The sequence below is a fragment of the Symphalangus syndactylus genome, chromosome 17 (assembly GCF_028878055.3).
Source record: "Symphalangus syndactylus isolate Jambi chromosome 17, NHGRI_mSymSyn1-v2.1_pri, whole genome shotgun sequence".
Classification (NCBI taxonomy): domain Eukaryota; kingdom Metazoa; phylum Chordata; class Mammalia; order Primates; family Hylobatidae; genus Symphalangus; species Symphalangus syndactylus.
The window spans coordinates 17996370-18020525 of record NC_072439.2 but is presented as its reverse complement, the minus strand read 5'-3'; the positions used below and the strand labels follow the sequence as shown (position 1 = coordinate 18020525).

At 40.6% G+C, this 24156-nt stretch overlaps 1 protein-coding gene and 1 long non-coding RNA gene across 10 annotated transcripts; one reads left to right on the top strand and one right to left on the bottom strand.

Annotated features, from left to right (window-relative positions):
- Nucleotides 1–923: 923 nt before the first annotated feature.
- Nucleotides 924–3377, bottom strand: LOC129466023 (uncharacterized). Its single transcript, XR_008652062.2, has 3 exons — nt 3153–3377; nt 2285–2442; nt 924–1521 (listed from the first exon to the last, which is right to left on the bottom strand). It is a non-coding gene; the product is annotated as an uncharacterized lncRNA (long non-coding RNA).
- Nucleotides 3378–3480: 103 nt separating this feature from the next.
- LOC129466045 (zinc finger protein 226) lies at nt 3481–16013 on the top strand. 9 transcript variants are annotated; one of them, XM_063620918.1, is made up of 7 exons: nt 3610–3648; nt 4155–4205; nt 5723–5793; nt 8422–8482; nt 10468–10594; nt 11239–11331; nt 13826–16013. In XM_063620918.1, exons 4-7 carry the CDS (start codon nt 8468–8470, stop codon nt 16000–16002), a joined length of 2412 nt encoding a protein of 803 aa, XP_063476988.1. In that variant the 5' UTR covers nt 3610–3648; nt 4155–4205; nt 5723–5793; nt 8422–8467; the 3' UTR covers nt 16003–16013. The 9 variants fall into 9 exon arrangements, with proteins under 9 accessions (XP_063476990.1, XP_055104900.1, XP_055104902.1 ...); XM_055248925.2 differs by lacking the exons at nt 3610–3648; nt 5723–5793 and adding an exon at nt 3503–3544; XM_055248927.2 differs by lacking the exons at nt 3610–3648; nt 5723–5793 and adding an exon at nt 3523–3544 and having other exon boundaries at nt 8427–8482.
- Nucleotides 16014–24156: the final 8143 nt, after the last annotated feature.

Sequence of the window (24156 nt, the reverse complement as noted above, 5' to 3'; positions counted from 1 at the left end):
GCATAAGTGAATAAAGTGCAATCCACTTACTGGATGTGGAACCAGTAAGGACAAAGAGTGGGTTTGAATGCCATTCCCTATTCTTTGGACATGATGGTTACATTTTCAGTGTAGTTGATTAAAGCATGGGTCCCTAACCCCTGGGCCACAGACCCTGTTAGGAACAGGGCCAGACAGCAAGAGGTGAGCAGTGGGCAAGTGAGCAAAGCTGAGTTCTGCCTTCTGTCAGATCAGTGGCATGAACCCTACTGTGAACTATGCATGTGAAGGATCTAGGTTGCAGCCAGGCACAGTGGCTCATGCTTTTAATCCCAGCACTTTGGGAGGCTGAGGTGGGTGGATCACCTGAGGTCAGGAGTTGGAAACCAGCCTGGCCAATATAGTGAAACCCCATCTGTACTAAAAATACAAAAATTAGCCAGGCATGATGGCAGGTGCCTGTAATCCCAGCTACTTGGGAGACTGAGGCAGGAGAATCACTTGAACCCAGGAGATGGAAGTTGCAGTGAGCTGAGGTCGCGCCATTGTACTCCAGCCTGGGCAACAAGAGCGAAACTTTTTTTTTTTTAAAGGATCTAAGTTGCTCGCTCCTTGTGAGAATAAAATGATAAATGTAATGTGCTTGAATCATCCCCAAACCATCCCCATCCCCCCACCTCACCTTGTGGAAAAATATTGTCTTCTGCAAAGCTGGTCCCCTGTGCCAAAAAGGTTGTGAACTGCTGGATTAAAGGGCTTTACTCAATAAATTATATCTTAACTGGGGAGACTTTTTTCCACTATTGATTTTCTTCAGTATACCTTCACTGGATGCTGGCTACTCATTAAGGTCCATGCTACCTCAATTTACATGGTATGCTGGGGATTGATAATACCACCTTCACATTCTTGTAATTCACTAGGAGGACTCAAGACACCCTATGTTATCATAGTCACTATGATTTATTATAGTAAAAGATACAAAGTCAGTTGAGCAACGGGAAAATGTGCATGGGATGAAGTCCAGAAGAAATTAGGTACAAGCTTCCAATAATCCTCTCCCTGCGGAATCATTCATGATGTACTGTTTTTCCAGCATTGAATTGTAACGTGAAATGTCTACCCAGTAAGCTCAATGGAGACTTAGTGCCCTAGGCACTACGTTGTGTTTTGTTTTGGAACTGGTCACACAGGCCAGCTTGGGCCAAAATTCTAGATTCTCAGAAGGAATTCAGCATAAATCACATTATACAAATAGCTGGGGCATGGTGAGCCACTCTTATCAGGGAATTGTGGAAATCCTCCTGAAATTCAAGTTCCCAGACACCAGTCAAGGGCTAACCTTGTATCTTATGCTGCTATAAGAGAATACCACAGATTAGGTAATTTATAAACAATAGAAATTTATCTGTCACAGTGCTTGAGGCTGGGAAGTCCAAGGTCAAGATGCTGGCAGGTTTAACGTCTGGTGAGGGCTGCTGCTGTCTGCTTCCAATATGGCATCTAGTTGCTGCATCCTCTGGAGGAGACAGATGCTATGTCCTCATATGGTGGAAGCGATGAAAAAGCAAGAAGGGATTAAGTTTTAACAAGGGAAAACCATCAAACTATAGCACGTTGCAAGCAGGCCTTTTAAGTATAACAGTCTCAGGCCTATGTTAACTTTTTTCTGAACAAAGGGCTTCAGAAATCCAGTACCTATATTCTTTTCTTTCTTTTTCTTTCTTTGTATCACCAGATACCACATTAGGTCATCTTCCTTCAAGGTAATTTGTAACCAAAACTAGTAGACTAAACCAAATAATTTCTTGCCCCTCCGCCCCATAACTGATAAGACTGTAGGTACAGTCTACATCTACCCTCCTCATGACCAGAGTTTTCAGGTTAGTCACAAGACAGCTGTAGAAGCTGGGAGCTATCTGGCTTTGTTTTTGGTTGGTTGTTGTTTGTTCACAGTCAAGAGGAGAGAACCGTTTCATTTGTAGTATCGTATAGTTCATGTCTCCCAAAATGCATGGCTACTCTAACTCCCATCCACACACAAGATTAATTCCTTAGCTCTTACCTAGTATGCCCAGCCCTTGTGGGATCATTCAGTTTTGCCATCTGTGGGCTTGACTTGCCTGTTCATCTTTGGCCCTTGGGATTTCCCTGTCTTAGCTTTGAGTTTAGCTACATTTTAACGCTTTAGGGGATATTGTCACATAACATTTTTCTGTCTTTGAAAAGATCCACAATATTATGCAATGATTACCACTATCTAATCCTAGAACTCTTTCATCTGCTCCCAAAAGAAATCCCCTACCTGAGCTGGGTGTGGTGGTGCATGCCTGTAGTCTCAGCTACCCAGGGGGCTGAGGCAGGAGGATCACTTGAGCCCAAGAATTTAAGGCTGCAGTGTGCTATGATCACGCCTGTGAATAGCCACTGTACTCCATTCTGGGAAACAACAAGACGCTGTCTCTAAAAAAGTAAGGAAACAAAAGAAACGTACGTATTAACAGTCACTCCCCATTCCCAACTACATCTCCCCAGCCCTGGAAACAACTAATTTACTTTCTGTCTCTATGGATTTGCCTATTCTGCACATTTGATATAAATGGAATCATACCATATATGGTTTCTTGTGTCTGGCTTCTTTCATTTGGCATCATGTTGTCAGAGTTCATCTATGTTGTAACATGAATTAATATTTTGTTCATTCATATTACTAAGTACTATTGCATTATATGGATAGACCACATTTTGTTTATCCACTCCTCAGCTGATGGACATTGGGTCTTATCCACTTTTTGACTATTATGACTAATGCTGCTATGAACTTTTTTAGAACAAGTTTTTGTGTGGATATGTTTCAGTTCTCTTGGGTATTTACTTAGGAGTGAAATTGCTGGCACATAAGCCCAAGATCAGGTGCCAGCAGATTCAGTGTCTGGTGAGGTCCCGCTTTCTAAGTCATACATGGTCCTTCTGGCTGTGTCCTCACATAACTAAAGAGGCAAAAGAACTCCCTCAGGCCACTTACAAGAGAGCATTAATCCTATTCATGAGGGCATTGCCCTCTTGATCTGATCACGTCCCATAGTTTCCACCTCCTAATACCATCATCTTGGGAGTTAGGATTTAAACATATGAATTTGGTGGAGGCCATAACACGCAGATCATAATAATACCTAAAGAGAAGTGAGGGATTCTGGAAAATGAAAACCAGCAGCTCAAGGTAGTTGGACACTTCCACATCAGAAGGCTTGGACATTCCATAAGTGTAGTCCAGGAGGGCGGTACTGTTCTGTTTTTCCCCCAACTCCAGCATTCTGTGATATGTAGTCCGGCACTCCGTGTAGTCGCACATAGCTCAGTTGCAGTAAGGCTGTAAATGTTTCCCCTGAGGAATCCTGGGAACTGTAGGTCCAATCGTTCCAGGTAGTTCTAGGCACTTCCGGCTCGAGGAAGGCAGTGCTGTGGAATTCTGGGAAGTGTAGTCCAGGTCCTCCAGATACTCGCAGGCACTTCCGCCCAGGAAGACGACGTAGCAGCCATCTTTTCCCTGGCTTTGGTGATTGAGGTCAGCTTCTCAGGAACCTTTCAAACTTCCCCGAAATGCACCTGTGGTCAGCAGCTAGTGGTCTTTTGTTTGGGGAAATAAAGGAGTAGCGGCTAAGAGCGGAGGTTTGAGGGGCCAGGATGCTCTTTTGCTTTTCCCTGGGCGGAGCTTGTTTGCATTGGGGGCGTACTGGCTTGGGGTGGCTGGGGTGATGCTTCGTCGGGTTTGAAGGTCTCGGGCTGTTCGCTCTCTCATTGTGACTACCCCACCTAATGAGCCAGCCCTACCACTTCATACAGTATCACATTGAGCCAGTTAGTTAATCCCCGTGCCTTCGTTTGCTGTTCTGAAGGAAAATAAAAGCAATAACTTCCTAATAGAATGTTTTGAGAGAAAACGAGGTAATACAAAAAGTGTAAAACTGCCTGGCACGTGAATTACCAATACTACTGTAATTTCCCTAGAAACTCCCATTTTGTAGCGAACTTCTGTGAGTCCATGAAGCTGGATTGTCCCTGACCTCTTTTTAGGAAGGAGAGGGTTCCTTGTAACTGATACTGGGAGATGCCACTGTGATGTATCGGGGATGGAGACACAACCTGGTTATTTCACAGCTTTTTTTCTTCCCCAGCCCCGACTTCTCAAAAAGCACTGCACAGAGGAGGAGGCAGCAGAACCCCAAGTGAGTAAGACTTGTTGTTATTCTTGTTTTATTCACATAAATCAGAGAATGTGTGGGGTCATGTATTTGGGCATGAGAAGTGATTATAATTTAGCTTTAGTTGCTAAGTTCCGTTCTAAGGGGTTTATACAAATGAACACCTTTCTACTATACAGTGGCTCTGTGAGGTGATACTCTTTTTCCGAGGAGACTGAGACATAACATAACTTGTTTGCTCATAGCCACCTAGCTAGTAGGAGGCAGAGCTAGCATTGAAACCGAGGCAGTCTGAGTCTGGACCTGAGTTTTCTTTGGTATATTCTGCATGAGCCATAGGCAGCTGGCTAGTATCATGTGAAAATAGGTTGGGACTTCACTGTGGGGACTTTGCTCAAGGTTTGGGCTATTCTGTGAGTTTTAAAAAATAGTGGCTGTGCGCAGTGGCTGACGCCTGTAATCCCAGCACGTTGGGAGTCTGAGGCAGGCAGATCACTTGAGGCCAGGAGTTTGAGACCAGTCTGGCCAACATGGTGAAACCCCATCTGTACTAAAAATACAAAAATTAGCCAGGCGTGGTGGCGAACACCTGTAATCCCAGGAGTTTGGGAGGCTGGGGCAGGAGAATCGCTTGAACCCAGGAGGCAAGGTTGCAGTGAGCTGAGATCATACCGCTGCACTACAGCCTCAGCAACTGAGCAAGACTCTGTCTCAAAAAAAGAAAAGAGTTTTTAAAAATAGTTTTCTCAATTATTAGTTTTATTTGTTTCAAATAATATAGAGGTAACACATAATCATGGAAAACACAGAAATATATTTAAAAAATGTAAATTCCCCACGACCTTAGGGTATAAAGATAACTATAGTTTTAGTGCCTTTCTGTCAAGTTTTTCTTGTATATATTTCTGTTTATTAGGGGCTGTTTTGGGAGAGGGACTGAGTACAGTGCAACACTACTCAAACTGTGGTCCACAAAGCAGCAACATTGGCATCACCCAGGTAGAAAGGCTCATTCTTGAGCCCTACCCAAGACCTTATGATTTAGCATTTTTGCAGATAGGACCCAGAAATCTGCATTTCAACAAGATCCCAAGGTGATTGAGGTGCATGTTAAAGTTTGAGAAGCTCAGGAAAAGGTCTTATCTGGAAACTCAGGACTAGAAAACTGACCCTGCCAGATGTCACAGATAAAACTGAGCTGGCCATACTAGAACCCTACTCAGTCCAGTGATTTTTCTTTCCCATTAAATATTAACTGTCAAGTTTCTTTGCAAAAACCATGACATCAGTAGAAGACAGCTGTCAAGTCTAGAGTCAAAATGGAGGAACTTAGAGTCCTGAAGATCTATTTCTCCCAGGCGTTGGGGAGCAGATTCCTTGCCATCTTTTGTATTGGAGGCCTTCTGCCTGAAGTGGGAAGATCAGCTACCTGGTTATTGTTAATTAATGTTAGATATTATTGCCATAGTTGTCATCATCTCGTCATTGTTATTGTGATTAATGACTTCCCTAATTTCTTTTTTTTTTTTTTTTTGAGACAGAGTTTCACTTTTGTTGCCCAGGCTGGAGTGCAATGGTGTGATCTCGGCTCGCTGCAGCCTCCGCCTCCCAGGTTCAAACGATTCTCCTGCCTCAGCCTCCCGAACAGCTGAGATTACAGGCACCCGCCACCACACCCGGTTAATTTTTTTGTATTTTTAGTAGCGATGGGGTTTCACCATGTTTGCCAGGCTGGTCTCGAACTCCTGACCTCAGGTGATCTGCCCACCTCGGCCTCCCAAAGTGTTGGGATTATGGGCATGAGCCACCGTGCCCAGCCAACTTTTTTTTAAAATACAATTTCAAACTTGTAGAAAAGCTGCAAAAATAATAGTGTGAGGAAATCTCATATGCTCTTCACCCAGATTCACCAGTTGTTATGTTTGTTTGTTTGTTATGTTGTTATGTTTTCCCTGTTTGCTCTGTTGATGACCATCAGCCATCACCAGGAACATACCTGTAACCAACGACAATTAAGTTTGTTTTAGCTTGCTGCATCCAAGGAGCCCACACATGCGTGGGGTGTCTTGGTAAGAGGCAGTTAGGAGGACCCTGGTTATGGGGTTTTGGTTTATGTCAGCTGAGTTGGGGAGAGTTTTAGGCAATGGGTTTGTTCTGGATTGGATGCTGTCAAGAAGCAGTAGTAATTTGATCTATTGTAATTTTTATGTTGGAGGTGGGGAAATAATGAGACTGGAGTTGTCACTGATAACAAAGTGGTCATGTTAGATGGAAGAGGCAATTATTTGGCTATTTTTGTCAATGTAGAATGTATTTCTCTCTGTGTTACAAGATGTTTTATTTTTTTCTTTTTCACCATGATCACTGAGTAGATCTGTCTCATTCTTGTTGATAAATTGAAAACAGCAGGTTCTGGCTGTTGCTGCTGTTAGTTGTCAAAGCAGTTTTTTTTTTTTTTTTTTTGTCTTTTTGCTTTCACAACTTTGTCATACTTATATTTTGTTTTTGTCTTTTTGCTGAAGCATTTGAGAGCAAGCTAGAGATAGTGATCAAAATGAAATTAGTTACATTGATAACTTACTGTTATCTAACCCACAGTTTGTATTTAAACTTATTCCATTTTCCCATTAAAGTCTTTGAAAGTAATTTCTTCCCCCAGGTGAGTTTCTAGTCTAATTGTATGCATTGCGCTTAGTTTTGGTTTCATTAGTCACCTTTAGTCTAGAATGATTCCTCAGACTTTATTTCTTTTTTGCTCTTGATATCTTTGTAGAGTATTGAGAAATTATTTATAAAATGTTCTTTTTTGTTGTTTCCTTAATATTTATTCACAATTAAATTCAAGCTATGCATTGTCAGCAGAGATGCCATAAAAGTAGTGAGGCATCCTTCTCAGTGCATCATAGGAGTCAAATGTTGGTTTGTGGATTTGTCCCACTAGTGGTCTCAACTTTGTTTTTTTGGATAAAATGTCTGCCAGGTTACCTTTTTCCTTTTGCACTTAATACTTTGAGACTATGTAGCCATGTTATTCCTCACCAAACTTTCACCAGTTTTTAGCAGCTATTGATGATGTTCTAGTTATCTTTCATAATACCTTTATTAGTTTATGCGTTCTACTATAGGAGCTTTCTTTTGTCACCCATTTATGTATTACACGTTCTTTTGTTTATAACAATATAGACTCAGGTTCCTCCCTTTTCCTTTTTTTTTTTTTTTATGAGACAGAGTCTCACTCAGTCGCCCAGGCTGGAGTGCAGTGGGGCAATCTCAGCTCAATGCAACCTCCGCCTCCTGGGTTCAAACAATTCTTGTGCCTCAGCTTCCCCAGTAGCTGGGATTACAGGTGCCTGCCACTATGTCCAACTAATTTTTGTCTTTTTAGTAAAGACAGGGTTTCATCTTGTTGGCCAGGCTTGTCTTCAACTCCTGACTGTAAGTGATCTGCTTGTCTCGGTTTCCCAAAGTGCTAGCAGGATTACAGGCGTGAGCCACTGTGCCTGGCCAGGTTCTTGCCTTTTTAATTTAAGTTAGGTACGGATTGTCAAACGGTGTTTTTTAATTGCAGTATCTTGGGTTTTATTAGTTCAGTGTTAGCAAATTATTGGAAAGACGACAAGATGTTTTTCAGAAGTTATAAGACACTTTCACGTGACATAGCAACAACCTGTGAACTCCAACTATCTTACAATATTCTGTTGGTGGAAATTATATTTTTAAGGATAATTTCAAACCATAGACTATCTTCTACTTATTGTAATCGCAAATAAATAAGATACCTGACTATGTTGTAAGAGCTTTCTACCTTCCAGCAATCCGATGAGGTTGGTACTGTTATTCTTTACCACTTGCAAATGACAGAAGTAAGGCAAAGAGATGTTAATAATTTCCCCAAGGTGACACTTTTAGTGAGTACCATGTCAGGATTTTAACCCATGCGTATCAATTCCAGAGCCTACTGTACTTATATTGTCTCGATTTATACCATACTCAGAATAAGAATTACTGGCGTGGAATTACAGGCACATGGGCAGTGAGGCCACTGTGTGGTTAGCCAGGTTCTGAACTACTGCTGAAAGGGGTAGATGGATATCTGGGATCCATGTCATAATCTGCTTAAAAGCCACATAAAGCTGCAGCCACCCCAAGAAGCACACACCTTTGCTAATTCCTAAAGAGCAGCCACGTGGATTAGCAACATATTTGCCCAGTTTTCATTTATTTCTCTCTTCTTTCCTAGTTTAGCTTCTTAGGACTCTGCACTTCCCCAGAAGGAAGAATTAAAAATGAATATGTTCAAGGTGAGTAGAGCTTGCCTTTCCCGCCTGTTAAAAATACCATTTTAGTACTTAGAAATGGGACCAGGTTTTTCTTTTTCAAGTAAGAGTCAAGGCATTTGACGACCTGTTGAGTGTGCTAGGTGCTTATTTTGTCCCATTTAAGTTTAGCTGGTTTTGGTTTTAGTTTTATTTCGTCATTTTTATTTTACAAATAAAGGTAGAAAAATTAATAGAAATGATGGGTGGATGCAGTGGCTCACACCTGTAATCCCAGCACTTTGGGAGGCTGAGGCAGGGGGTGGGATCACTTGAGGTCAGGAGTTTGAGACCAGCCTGGCCAACATGGTGAAACCCTGTCTTTACTAAAAATACGAAAATTAGGCCGGGCGCAGTGGCTCACGCCTGTAATCCCAGCACTTTGGGAGGCCGAGGCGGGTGCACGAGGTCAGGGGATCGAGACCATCCTGGCTAACATGGTGAAACCTCGTCTCTACTAAAAATACGAAAAATTAGCGGGGCATGGTTGCAGGCGCCTGTAGTCCCAGCTATTTGGGAGACTGAGGCAGGAGAATGGCCTGAACCCGGGAGGTGGAGCTTGCAGTGAGCAGAGATCATGCCACTGCACTCCAGCCAGGGTGACAGAGCGAGACTCTGTCTCAAACAAAAACACAAAAATTAGCCAGGTGTAGCAGCACACACTTGTAATCCCAGCTACTCAGTTGGCTGAGGCAGGAGAATCACTTAAATTTGGAAGGCGGAGGTTGCAGTGAGCCGAGATCATGCCACTGTACTCCAGCTGGGGCAATAGAGCGAGACTCTGTCTCAAAAAAAAAAAAAAAAAAAAGAAATGAAAAATATCTTATTTCCATAATCTCTTCATTGTATGTACGCGTAATTATATATTGGCATTCATAACATAGATATAATTTTACATTTCTTAACATTTATAATATTTATTTTTGTTGTATTTCTATCAAATTTATGTATCCAGTTTTTAAACTCTTCTCTCTATATATACAGTTAGTGTAGGATTTTTACTGTTTTAGGAACTACAGTGTTTTCTTGCATTTAACTTTTTCTGAAAAAATCAATTTTGAAAAATACTGCCTTTTAAAATCCATAACATTAGATATTCAGAATTGAAAAGGTATGTTTTGTGTGTGGTACTTCAGATATTTTTTGATAGAATATTCAAATATGGCACAGTGTGTCAGGATTTAACAGCTGCTTCACCCAGAAAAAATATTAGACTTTTTTTACTACAAGAGCTACATTCTGTCTTCCCCATGCCTCAGTCATACCTGTGTGTTTACTGGTCTTTTTCCCTTTGAATATTTTTTTTAGTCAAAGTAATATGTGACCTTAATTTAAAATGCCTAGTGGTAGGAAAGGATTTGCCAAGCACTTACACTCTGCTCCTGTATTGATACCTCACAGCAACTATGAAGAGGTTGTTTTGTCTCCATTTTAAACATAAATAGAAAAGGGCTTGTGAAAAATGAGGAACGTGCTCAAGTTCACATGGAAAACTAAAGATCCGGCATCAGTGTATTATATTCAAGTGAAAGACCAAGACAGGAGGACAGAGAGAAAGAGTCCTTCATTCAGAAACCTGACATGCCCTTTAGGTTTATTTTCACATATAACACTGCTCACTTGGCTCCCACCTCAGTAGGAAGGCAGGTGCTATCAAACACTATGGGACTAAATTGGTAAACCTTTCTGGGGAAATTGGCAGTGTTTTAGGTTCAGCAGGTAACAGTTCTAGGAAATTCCCTTATAAGAGTACTCATTGAGAGCTTCCGGTAAATATACAAAGCTTTCTTTTTCACAGCAGCACTTTTGGTAAGTCAGTGTATGGCACTGGCAAGACAGGAGAAGGGCTGGGAAATCTACAAACGGCTCAGCATCCAGAACACCTTTCCACCTGTTCTCTTCACCTTCTCAGTGTTACCCATCTTCCAGTGGACATTGGTTGTAAGATTGAGGTTGTGTTTTTGTCATAGGAAGCAGTGACCTTCAAGGATGTGGCTGTGGCCTTCACGGAGGAGGAGTTGGGGCTGCTGGGCCCTGCCCAGAGGAAGCTGTACCGAGATGTGATGGTGGAGAACTTTAGGAACCTGCTATCAGTGGGTGAGGACAGCCTCCCTCTGGAATATCTTTGTGACCTTGGAGTTTTAAGGCTTTATGGCCCTTGAAATGGTTCCCTGAGTGTGGGAACCTGACTTTCCTAATTTTTATGGGATGCAGAGACACTGGATGTTGCTGATCTTTCTGAACAGAATATTTTAGGTCTTTTTCATTTGTGTTTTATAGAAGAACTATAAATGAACAGAATACTGCTATGCCTTGTCTGTTCTTTTTCATATTTTACACCTGTCCCAGTATTAAATTATAAAACCAATTTATTAAATGCCACCAGCAGATTTTAATGAAATAAAATAGGGTAGAAAATACTAGAACTCCTTAGGAAGAATGGCACACACTGCAGCAAAAACTCTGGCCAATTGCTTGAGTGATGTGAGAACCAATGGGACATTTAATGAAAACAGACATTAGTTAAAAATAGGTTATTCAAACTTGGTTTTCATAATATGTATTTACGCATGTGTGTCTGGGTCATGAAATAAATGGTGTTTCTTTACTGAGTCATGATTTAAATAAAAGTTTGAAAAACACTGCTTTCAGTGTCTTGAATGTGCAGTTGCAACTCAGATTTCCAGTGTATTTTAACTCTAATATGGTCATTTTCAACTTGTGATTTGGCATTTTCACAGGGCATCAACCCTTCAAACAAGATGTATCACCTATAGAAAGAAATGAGCAGCTTTGGATAATGACGACAGCAACCCGAAGACAGGGAAATTTAGGTAAAAACCAAACAGTTGTGAGTTCTTATAGTTAACTGTCCATCTGCTTTGCTTCTCGTTAGCCTTGTTGCCATCACCTGGTCCAAATTGCCAACTGTCTTTCCTGGATTATTGCAACACCCTTTGTACTGCTTGCCCTGCTCCCACCCCTCTCTTACATTCTGTTCAAGTGGCAAAGTGGGTTTTTGTTACCTTGTGTCAGACTATGTTGTTGTTCTGTTCAAAAATCTCTGTGACTTATTTTACATAGAGTAAAATCCACTTAATATGGCTGACAGAGTCTTACACGGTGTGCTTTTCATCCCCCACTACCTCTCTAAATATATCTTCTATACTCTCTTTTTCTGTGAATTCCAGCCACATTGTCCTCCCTCTTGCTTTTCAGACCTATCAAGGATGCTTCTGCCTCACAGCCCTGTGTGTGTTCTTCTCTCTGCCTGAAATAATCTTTCATCTATAATCCTTCTGGTCCCTTCTTCATTCAGTTCTTTGCTCAGTTTTAGTATTATAAGAAAGGCCTTGGCCGGGCACGGTGGCTTACGCCTGTAATCCCAGCACTTTGCGAGGCCAAGGTGGGCAGATCGTGAGGTCAGGAGATCGAGACCAACCTGGCTAACACGGTGAAACCCCGTCTCTGCTAAAAATACAAAAAATTAGCTGGGCGTGGTGGTGGGCGCCTATAGTCCCAGCTACTCGGCAGGCTGAGGCAGGAGAATGGCATGAACCCAGGAGGCAGAAGTTGCAGCACACTGAGATCGTGCCATTGCACTCCAGCCTGGGCGATAGAGCAAGACTGTCTCAAAAAAAAAAAGGCCTCCTCTGACCAGCCTATTAAAAACACAGTCTTTCCATTTACTCTCTGTGCATTGCCTTATATTGTGTGTAAGCACTGATTATCACCTCATATATGTTTTTGTTTAGTGACTTACCACCTTTCTCTCCTCACTGGAGTGTAATCTCCAGGAGTGGAGGAATTTCATCTATTTGTTTCTGTCTCCTCAGTGCTTAGAATAGTCCTGGTATATGGCAGAGACACTATAAATATTAGTTGAATAAATGAGTTAATGGAAATTTGTCTTCCATGGAGGTAACTAATAGGTGGTGAACAAATCAGCATAAATAAGGGATATTGCAAAATATCTTTTGTCTTCCGATGAATTCCTAACCTAATTCTAATTTCTCTTTGTGAGTGTGTGTGTGTGTGTGCTTGCATGTGTTTGCCTGTCTGTACAAGTTGACCCATGTCTTAGGGAACCTATAGTGTCATAGCTGTAACCAAACTGAGGAACATGCTTTCCTTATGACTTTCTTTGAGCATTTGTAGCAGAGCATATTCATTCGGGGAGGGAATATTTTACAATAAGGACTTTTATTTCTATTTCTTAGGTATTCCCCCATAGAAGGGAATAAAATTCGATTTCCTTACCCATTATATCAGGAAAGAAAAAGTAAAACTTAAAAACCAGGACATGAGCATTAGCCTTTCCCTTAAAAAGTTTGCACAGTTGCATCCCATTTGCTTCTTCCAGAGTCCACATTCATAAAAAGAAATGGATCTTACATTGTTGCCTCTCAAGCATTTATATTGTGTAGGCTTATATGTATGTCTTTAGAAGGCCTTTTATGTAATGACACTATTACTGCTTGTGATTATTCTGATATGATACTTTATCTGTTTTTTTTCCTAAGTATCACAAGCTATTAAATTTATTTCACAATTGACTAATAGACCATTTTGTCAATTTGGAAAACATTCTTGTTAAAGACAAACATGTCTACATCCAGAAACTTTCCATACCTTGCTTTCAAAGAGACAGCATGCTTTGCTAGCCTTCCAATTTTGACTCAGTGTAAAAGCCTTAGAAGGATCCAGTGCATAGGTCTTCATGCTTTCCTTTCACCCCAAGTGATTATCAACTTTGATTTTTCTCTTCAGCAATAACTCACTTGGTGTACCCCTACCTCAGGTACAGCTTTTCAACTTTGCAGCAAAACTGTACTTTCTAGTTCTTTCTGTATTTCAGATACCTTACTTGTAAAAGCTCTTTTGCTCTGGCTCAAACTTAAACTTGGATTTGAAGTTAGAAGAAATGTTGTAAGTCAGACAAGGATTCATACATGCATACATTCCTTGAGTGACTATTAATAACTGCCGGACAGTAACTTCTGGGCTGTGGTTGTAAACTGTGAGCACTACGAAATGTTTTTCCTTATTGATACCATATTATAGTAGGAAAGACATGGAATAAAAAATTTAGATATTATGTCAATAGTTGTGTTTTTAAATGGGTTTCATTAGTGCTTAGCAATTGGGAGCTTGGTGGACCATTTCTTGGTTTCTGTCAATATGTAAACCAGAAACTTCAAATGTGTCACAAAAGATGAGCAGAACTATCCCGAGGCTCATTAAAGTCTTTTACTCTGTCCTCAGTGTGAAATCTTAAATCTTTGAACAAAAAAATTCACTATCTCTCTGAATCCTTTGTCCTTACAGGAGAGAAAAATCAAAGTAAGTTAATTACTGTTCAAGACAGAGAATCAGAAGAAGAGCTTTCTTGTTGGCAAATCTGGCAACAAATTGCAAATGACTTAACCAGGTGTCAAGACTCCATGATCAATAATTCTCAGTTTCACAAACAAGGTGATTTCCCTTGCCAGGTAGGGGCAGAACTGTCTATTCAAATTTCTGAAGATGAGAACTATACAGGAAATAAAGCAGATGGTCCCAATAATACTGGGAATCCAGAGTTTCCTATCTTGAGAACCCAGGATTCTTGGAGGAAAACATTCCTGACTGAGTCACAGAGATTGAACAGAGATCAGCAAATTTCCATAAAAAATAAATTATGTCAATGTAAGAAGGGTGTTGATCCCATCAGTTGGATTTCACATCATGATGGTCATAGAGTACACAAAAGTGAAAAATCTTACAGACCCAATGATTACGAAAAAGACAACATGAAGATTTCGACATTTGATCAGAATAGCATGATTCACACGGGACAGAAATCTTACCAGTGTAATGAGTGTAAAAAACCCTTCAGTGATCTCTCCAGCTTTGATCTTCATCAGCAGTTACAGTCAGGAGAGAAGTCTCTTACATGTGTTGAGCTTGGAGAAGGCTTCTGTTACAGCCCAGTTCTTCCTGTTCATCAGAAAGTACATGTGGGAGAAAAACTTAAGTGTGATGAGTGTGGTAAGGAATTCAGTCAGGGCGCTCATCTACAGACCCATCAGAAAGTCCACGTGCTAGAGAAACCATACAAATGTAAGCAATGTGGGAAAGGTTTCAGTCGTAGATCAGCACTTAAGGTTCATTGTAAGGTCCATACAGGAGAGAAACCTTATAATTGTGAGGAGTGTGGGAGGGCCTTCAGTCAGGCCTCTCATCTTCAGGACCATCAGAGACTCCACACTGGGGAGAAGCCATTCAAATGTGATGCATGTGGTAAGAGCTTCAGTCGGAATTCACATCTTCAGTCCCATCAAAGAGTTCATACAGGAGAGAAACCATACAAATGTGAGGAGTGTGGTAAGGGCTTTATTTGTAGCTCGAATCTTTACATTCATCAGAGAGTCCACACAGGAGAAAAACCCTATAAATGTGAGGAATGTGGTAAAGGCTTTAGTCGGCCTTCAAGTCTTCAGGCCCATCAGGGAGTCCACACTGGAGAGAAGTCATACATATGTACTGTATGTGGGAAAGGCTTTACTCTGAGTTCAAATCTTCAAGCCCATCAGAGAGTCCACACTGGAGAGAAGCCATACAAATGCAATGAGTGTGGGAAGAGCTTCAGGAGGAATTCCCATTATCAAGTTCATCTAGTGGTCCACACAGGAGAGAAACCCTATAAATGTGAGATATGTGGGAAGGGCTTCAGTCAAAGTTCATATCTTCAAATCCATCAGAAGGCCCACAGTATAGAGAAACCTTTTAAGTGTGAGGAGTGTGGGCAGGGTTTCAATCAGAGCTCACGACTTCAGATTCACCAGCTGATCCATACGGGTGAGAAACCATACAAATGTGAAGAGTGTGGCAAGGGATTTAGTCGTAGAGCAGATCTTAAAATTCACTGTAGGATCCACACAGGAGAGAAACCATATAATTGTGAGGAGTGTGGGAAGGTCTTCAGGCAGGCCTCAAATCTTTTGGCCCATCAGAGAGTCCACAGTGGAGAAAAACCATTCAAATGTGAAGAATGTGGGAAGAGTTTTGGTCGGAGTGCACATCTTCAAGCCCATCAAAAAGTCCACACTGGAGATAAGCCATACAAATGTGATGAGTGTGGGAAGGGCTTCAAGTGGAGCTTGAATCTTGACATGCATCAGAGGGTGCACACAGGAGAAAAACCATATAAATGTGGGGAGTGTGGTAAGTACTTCAGTCAGGCCTCAAGTCTTCAACTTCATCAGAGTGTCCACACAGGAGAGAAACCATACAAATGTGATGTGTGTGGTAAAGTCTTCAGTCGGTCTTCACAACTACAATCTCATCAGCGAGTTCACACTGGGGAGAAACCTTATAAATGTGAGATATGTGGTAAGAGCTTCAGTTGGCGATCAAATCTTACAATTCATCACAGAATCCATGTTGGTGATAAATCCTATAAAAATAATAGGGGTGGTAAGAACATCAGAGAACCCACACAGGAAAAAAAATCTATAAAATGATCGTTTGTGAAGACTTGTGTCATTTGAATTCTTCCAGTTATCAAGTCTCAAAGTGTTTCAGCCGCAGCTCCTCATGTCCCAGTGGTCCAAAGACAACAAAACAATCTTTATGATTAACATAGCAAGGGCTTCTTTAGTTAGAACCTTGACCTTTATAAAATGTTACTTAGAAGACGGGTGTTAGAGTGAAATTTTTCTCAGGCCTTTTATAAAAGTATCATGGTGGACATGCCAAAATTAAGTGTCCACTAGAATGTTAACTCCATAAAGGCAGAGACTTTGTTCACTACTGAATCTACATAATCTTACCATTGCCATATACTTCACAGGTGCTCAATATTTGTTAATAGGAAACATTTTTGAAAATTATGTTGAGATCACCTGCAGAATATCATGAATTTGTAAACAGGAAACCTGAAAGTAGCCTTAATAAGATTAAGTCGGGAGACAATTGAAATGTAGAAAACCACTCAATACTGAACTCTCCAGTGTTAATATGGCATTGTCTTGTGATTAGATCCTGTCCTCCTTTAGCCTCACTAATCAAGTTGTGTCCTATCTTCCCAGACGTCTAGTTTTCTACTGGTTTTATACCATATAGATTCAGTTATCTTTTGTAACAGATAATTTTGTTCATCTTGTAATAACTGGACACTACATACTACACTTATTTTTTCAACACTGTTAAGGCAGGGGTTTAAGTGTCAGTTGCTAATGACAAACATTTTTTAGTAGATGCTGAATTGATCATTTTTTTTATCACATTTTCATTCAGGCTTTGACATGATTGCCTTCTAAGGGCTTTAGTATTACTTTAATCAGAACTTAGGTTGCAGCTATTGCAGATTTCTTTTGTCAACTTCTCTCCCCCATATTCTGAGAAAAAGGACAAAATATTTTTTTAAATTTGATAAATTTCATCAAAAATCGATTTTTGGAGCATGACTGACTTTCACCCCTTTTCCTAGTGGTGGCAGTGAAAAAAATGTTTTTGGAAGAGAAGTTAATATGTATCAGAATACAGAATGTGCATCTCTTTTTTCTGGAATTCATAGAATAGGAATTTTTGATTAGGAGATTCAAGTAGAAAATGTGAGTATCACATCAGTGTTAATGAATTTTGTAAAAATAGAAATAATTTTTTATATACTACAGTAAAAAGGATCCTTGAAAATGACGAAATTTTATGACAGAAGAGTGTAACAGTTTAGTTTAAGAACATCACAGGCCGGGTGTGATGGTTCACGTCCATAATCCCTGTACTTTGGGAGGCCGAGGTGGGTGGATCACCTAAGGTGAGTTCGAGACCAACCTGGCCAACATGGTGAAACCCTGTCTCTACTAAAAATACAAAAGGTAGCTGGGCGTGGTGGTGCATGCCTGTAATCCCAGCTACTTGGGGTGCTGAGGCAGGAGAATCGCTTGAACCTGGGAGGCGGAAGTTGCAGTGAGTCAAGATGTTGCCACTGCACTGTAGCCTGGGCGATAGAGTGAGACTCAGTCTTAAAAAAAAAGCATACCTTAAATTCGTGTGTGTCCATGTGAGTGAATAGTGCATCTAATCGTGACAGTCTATCCTATGCCACCATAGCATCGAAGAGAATGCAGGAATTTTTTTCACATTTAACTTCTATATTTTAATTTTTTAACTGATCATCGGTTTTATAGTAAAATACTTATTTTACAGTAACATAGTAAAACTAAAATATAATTTAAAAAATTATTAGAAGATATTAATCCCTTAACAATTAAATCTTGTGTCATCATATAGCATATAAGGCCAAAATTAAAGGATGGAACTCTGGAAATTAATTATAAGAACTTGTATGGTGGTTCAAAGATATGGATGCCTTGGTGAGAGTGAGTATATATTTGCAGTGAATGCATTTGAAGCTTCTTTGGTACAAATCTATGCAATCAATACGGTTTTAATGTAATTCCAGTAGTAGGAATGCATCTTAGTTCTTGACAGACTTACTGGCTGAATGGATAGATAACTGAGGGCACTGGCTTGTCTTTTCAGGTTCTTGGTCTGATTGGGGGAAATGGCTGGGCCTTTCTAGGTACTGTATGGCAAGGAAAATCGAGCTGTGGAAAAAAGGAATAATAAAATTTGCAGAGGCCAGGTGCAGTTACTCGTGCCTGTAATCCCAGCACTTTGGATGGCTGAGGCAGGCGGATCATCTGAGGTCAGGAGTTTGAGCCCAACCTGGCCAACATGGTGAAACTCCATCATTATTTAAAAAAAAAAAAGCTAGTCAGGTGAGGTGATGGGCGCCTGTAATTCGAGCTACTCGGGAGTCTGAGCAGAAGAATCATTTGAACCCAGGAGGTGGAGGTTGCAGTGAGCTGAGATCATGCCACTGCACTCTAGCCTGGACTCTGTCTCCAAGAAAAAAAAAAAAAAAAAAAAAACAAAAAAGAAGGTAAGGGCAAATTCTGAAGATATAGAGTGGAAATACATAATTTTTGAGGTAAAATTTAATAACGATTCCCAGAGGAAAAGATGTGTGTAGGGAGAGAGCAGCATGATGCCAGTGAAAACAAACTGTGGGAAGAGGCAGTTAAGCAGAATTGAATACCATTTCTTTCTTAGGCATTTCTGTGGCATTTAAAGCTTACTTGGTTAAAGGTTTTACTCAGCAAAGGATATATCTTTGTGAGGTTTCCACAATTTTCTCTATTTGGATTAAAATTCCTGTTGTTCCTGGACTGCACCTTCACATGCTAAGTATGTAAAGTCCATGATACCTGAAGTTGTGTTAGACATCAGAAATCCTGAGTCTTCAATGTTTAGTTTGCTCTTAGATCAGGATAGCCCACAAACTCTCAGTAGTTTAGTGAGTTAAGTCAGGAGTCAAAAAATTACCCCCTGTGGGCCAAATCCAGCCCACTTCCTTAAAGGTTTATTAGAATATAGCAATGCCTATGTTTTAATGTATTATCTGTGCTTTCTTGCTGCAGTGTCAGAATGTAGTAGTTGTGACAAAAACTATGGACCACAAAATCTAAAATATGTACTTTCTGGCCCTTTACAGAAAAAAATGTACCAAGCCTTATGTTAAACCAAATGATTTGTCTCCCATAACTTAAAAAAGACCCCAGGTAGAGCAGGATTTAGACCTACTTCGGTCAGGATTCCAAAATGGTTCTTTTTGATTCTCATATCTGCCCTTCTGGTTAACCCTGGTCTTTAGGTTCAAGATGGGGCTAGCAACCAGGGAGCACCTATCTTTTCAGTCAGTGGAAGGGAGGTGCTCTTTCATTTGTAGTGTTGGGTAGTTTACTACTCACAGTGTTTGTGGCTCCCCTGGCCTTGATTCTCATCTACACTCAAGATTAGACAGCTAGTTGTGTATCCAGTTCTTTTGGCCTTTGTGAACTATTAAGTTTCAACTCAGTCAGGTGCAGTGGCTCACACCTGTAATCCCAGACCTTTGGGTGGCTGAGGTGGGAGGATCTCTTGAGCTCAGGGGTTCAAGATTAGCCTGGGCAATATAGTGAGACCCTGTCTCTCTAAAAAAAGTTTTAAAAGTTAGCTAGCCATGGAGGCACACATGTGTGGTTCCACGTACTCAGGAAGCTGAGATGGAAGGATCACTTGAGCCCAGGAGGTCAAGGCTGCAGTGAGCCATGGTCCCACCACTGCACTGCAGCCTGGTGACAGAGTGAGACCCTGTCTCAAGAAAAAAATAAGTTTCATCTCTCCCTTGCCACCATGGACTCAACTTCCCTATTTTGAGCCTCCGGGAGAATTTCATATCTTAGCTTTTAGCTTGGCTGTATATTAACATCTGGGAGAATTTGTTATGTATTATCAGGATTCCTTTGTTTTTGAGAAAGGGATGCGAAGCCAAAATCAGTGGCTGAATGACAACACATTTAATTCACAACTTCTAGGGTGTCTTATGTCACAAGGCATCAATGGGAAGGAATGGAATCCTGAAAAATTTGGGAACAAATGAGCAGATTCCAACAAAGTTGAGGATTTTGCTCAATCTAGCTGAGCCTCTCTTGCCGTTAGAAGGAGTCCTTCTTCCTCTCTTTGAGGTCAGTCTCCCTTGCCTGAAAAGCCTGTGATGACCTTCCCTGAGATGGTTTCCTTGCAAAAGACTTTAGATCCTCAAGACTTGCTTCCACTACCTCTCATTTTTCTAGACCAATAATGAAACTCGGGTCCTCACAGACAATGGAAGGAGTCACCAAGTAGAAAATATGACCATGAGGAGATACATCGCCAAAATAAGAATTTTTGTAATTTATATCAATAGAAACATGAGAAATAGATATGGTTGTAGATCTTACCGGTATTGAATCAGGTGGAAATAATGATGGGTTAGGCTGGATTTGCTGATATGGGTGCAGTGAACAGTGATTCCAGGCCCACTGTTAGCTTGGGCACCTGGGAATAGTTTCAACAGTTTTCTCAGTTGTATGAAACCTGGATGCAAAAACGTTAGCCTACCCTAAAGTAAAAAAAAAGCCAGAACTTTGTAAGTATGTTATAGAATTTCTCAACGTTGGCACAACGGACATTTTGGACTGGATAGCTCTGGTCTTAGGGGATGCTCTATGCATTATAGGATGTTTAGCAGCATCCTTGGCCTCTAGCCACTAGATGCCAGTAGCGCGCGCGCACACACACACACACACACACACACACACACCCCTCCGTTATAACAAGCAAAAATGTCTCCAGACACTGCCAGACATCAGTGCAGGGGTTTGGAAATTGTCCCCAACTGAGAACCAGTGTTATAGAACATATACAGAGACATGGGAACGCCAGAATGCTGGAATGGATTTATGTAAAGCCTTCCTCAACCCTTGTACTCTGGGAAGATTCAGAAGACACTCTTTGCCAAGAACTTGAGAAATTCATTGGCGAGAGGAGCATTGGCAATTTGGGAGAGCTCTGTAGTAACTTTTCTCGGCAGACCAGGAATGAGAGAGGAAAATTATGACATTGAAATGGGGTTTAAAAAAGAATTCAGTGACGATGATGGGATCCTGGAGCATTAGGGGTCAAGTGGAGGCACTTTATTGGTAGAGACAAAATGAGCATGTTTATCACAATGATCAGCAAAGTCAAAGGGATTATCAGAGATCTTTGCATTTTCTCATTGATTGTGGTGTCCCTCTGGCTGAAATAGACCAGAAGCCTACTGAACCCCTGCTTGATTTGAATAAGTGGAAAGACTCTGGGTCTGGTAAATCAACATGAGAGAGAATTGTGGCCCCTCAGGCAATTACATAATGTGAATGAGTTCTCATTCCCAGAACACCTTGAATGAAGTGTAGGTCAAGTCTCCTTGAGAAAGTACACTGATATGCTGCCAAAACTGACTTATACTACCATATATAAGTCAGTTTCGGCACTTCTGCAGATTGACTTGCAACCATATATAATGGAGCTGTGATTAGGTAATTGGAAACAGCCTGAATATGGAGGGATTGATTACTGGTCACTAGAGCTGAATTGACATTAACTCTGAGAACCCTAAAATATCACTGTGGCCCACCAGGTAGCAGAAGGGCTTATAGAAGACTAACAATTAATGAATGTTTTTGCTCAGGCCCATTTGTGGTGGTCTGAATGGATCCCGGAACTCATCCTCTGATTATTTCCCAAGTTTCAGAATGCAGAATTGTAACAGCTGCATTCAATAGCTGGCAGAATCCTCATACTGAATGTTCCCTGATCCATGGAAAGAGGGCTATTTTGCCAAAGACAAACACTACAAATGCTTTGTATATGCCAAAAAATGATAACCTGAAAGCAAAAACACATTCATGGAGGAATTGCAGAGGTTAGTGCCACTAGCAGTATCTTGAAAGTTGCAAGGGTTATGGTTCTACCACATCCTGATTCAACCCTGGTGATCAATAGGGTGACAGATGTTGCAGCCAGATCACCTTCATGTTCATATGCTGATTCATTCACTCAATTGACCTGTGCAGAGATACTTATATCCTAGAGAGATACATGAAAATTATTTGAGACTTAATTAGAAGTTGACTTCATTTGCAGTTCCAGATGTGGTTTTATTTCTACAGCAAATCCACATGTCTGCTGGCACCTGATATAGAAAGCCACCAAGCCAATATATGCCTTTTTCTCTATACCTGCCTATAAATATCATCCACAGAAGTTTACTTTGGTAGGGCCATCAATACACTTTTAAGGTCCCAGCTCAGTTCTGTATCTACTTTCCAGTATTTTTCACAATTTACCCAGGGATTGGTAAACTATGTTTCATGGACTAAATCTCCTGCAACTTGTTTTTGTAAATTGTCTCATTGAAGCATAACCATAACCAGTCTTTACATATTACCCAGGAGTGCTTTTGTGCTAAAATGACAGTGTTGAGTAGTTTGGCCACAGAGATCATGTGATCTGCAATGCCTAAAATATTTACTGCCCGGCTCTTTACAGAAATAACTTTCTGACCCCTGCTCTAGTTTGTAGATAAAATGCTGATTGTACTTTCTAAGCAGAAAGAAGCAATTATAATAGACATTTTGGTTAGAAGATGGATAATGCAAAAATTCAGGAGCTGGCCACGTTCATTAGATTTCTAGAGGACTGGCCGGGCGCGGTGGCTCGTGCCTGTAATCCCAGCACTTTGGGAGGCCGAGGCAGGTGGATCATGAGGTCAGGAGTTCAAGACCAGCCTGGCCAGGATGGTGAAACCCTGTCTCTACTAAAAATACAAAAATTAGCCGGGCGTGGTTGTGGGCGCCTATAATCCCAGCTGCTTGGGAGGCTGAGGCAGAGAACTGCTTGAATCTGGAAGGCGGTGGAGGTTGCAGTGAGCCGAGATCGCGCCACTGCACTCCAGCTTGGGTGACAGAGTGAGACCCCATTTCAAAAAAAAAAAAAAAGATTTCTAAAGGACCAGTGGTATCAGATATACCAAGATACCTATTCCAAAGTGAAGAACAAATAGCTGCATATGACCCTTCTAAAACCACCAAGGAAGAGATACAATGACTAGTAGGATTCTTAGTGAGTTTTGTATGTGTATGCTTGACTTTAAAAATTTATTATGGTACAAAAACATATAACACTAAATTTACCATCTTAACCATTTTTTATCTTAACATTTTTAAGTGTACAATTCATTAGTGTAAATTGTATTCACATTATGCAACAGATCTATAGAACTTCTCATCTTACAACAGTGAAAATCTCTACAAATTCGATACTGTTTCCTCCCCCTTCCTCCCAGCCCCTGGTAACTACCTTTCTAAATTTTGTTCCTATGATTTTGACTACTTTTGATACTTCATGTGAATAGAATCTTACAGTATTTGCCCTTTTGTGATTTGCTTATTTCACTTAGCATAATGTTCTCGAGGTTGATTAATGTCGTGCCATGTGACAGGATTTCCTTCTTTTTAAAGGCTGCATAATATTGCATTGTATGTGTATAGCACATTTTCTTTATCCATTCTTCTGTCAATGGACAGTTGGATTGCTTCTGCATCTTGGCTATAATGCTGTGATGAATATCTATTCCTTTGAGATGCTACTTTGAGTTCTTTTGGATATATACGGAGGAGTGGGATTGCTGGATTATCCAGTAATTCTATTTTTAATGTTTTGAGGAGCCTCCATATTATTTTGCATAATGGCTGCACCATTTTACATTTCCACCAACAGTGCACAGGTCTTCCAACGTTACATCCTTGACAACACTTGTTATTTTTCTCTTCTTTTACCAGTGACCACAATAGTGGGTGTGAGGTGATATCTCATTACAGTTTTGATTTGCATTTTCTAAAAGATTAGTGATATTGAACATCTTTTCATGTACTTATTGACAATTTATATATCTTCTCTGGACATGTTTATTTAAGAAATTTGCCCATTTTGTTCATTGGATTATTTGGGGTTCTTTTGTTATAGAGTTGTAGAAGTTTCTTACATAATCTGGATATTAATCCTTTATCAGATATATAACTTGCAATTTTCCTCCATTCTGTAGGCTACCTTTTCACTCTGTTGGTTGTTTCTTTTGATGCACAGAAGTTTTTGAGTTTGATATAATCCCATTTGTCTTTTTCATTCCATTATCTGTGCTTTTGTTGTGATAGCCAAGAAATCATTGCCAAATCTAATGTTCTGAAGGTTTTCCTTTATATTTTCCT

Excerpts from the sequence above, each read along its gene's own strand:
- LOC129466045 (XM_055248925.2), top strand. Across the intron at positions 10,595-11,238 it reads TAGGAACCTGCTATCAGTGG|GGCATCAACCCTTCAAACAA; the intron begins GTGAGGACAGCC and ends GCATTTTCACAG. Across the intron at positions 11,332-13,825 it reads CCGAAGACAGGGAAATTTAG|GAGAGAAAAATCAAAGTAAG; the intron begins GTAAAAACCAAA and ends TTGTCCTTACAG.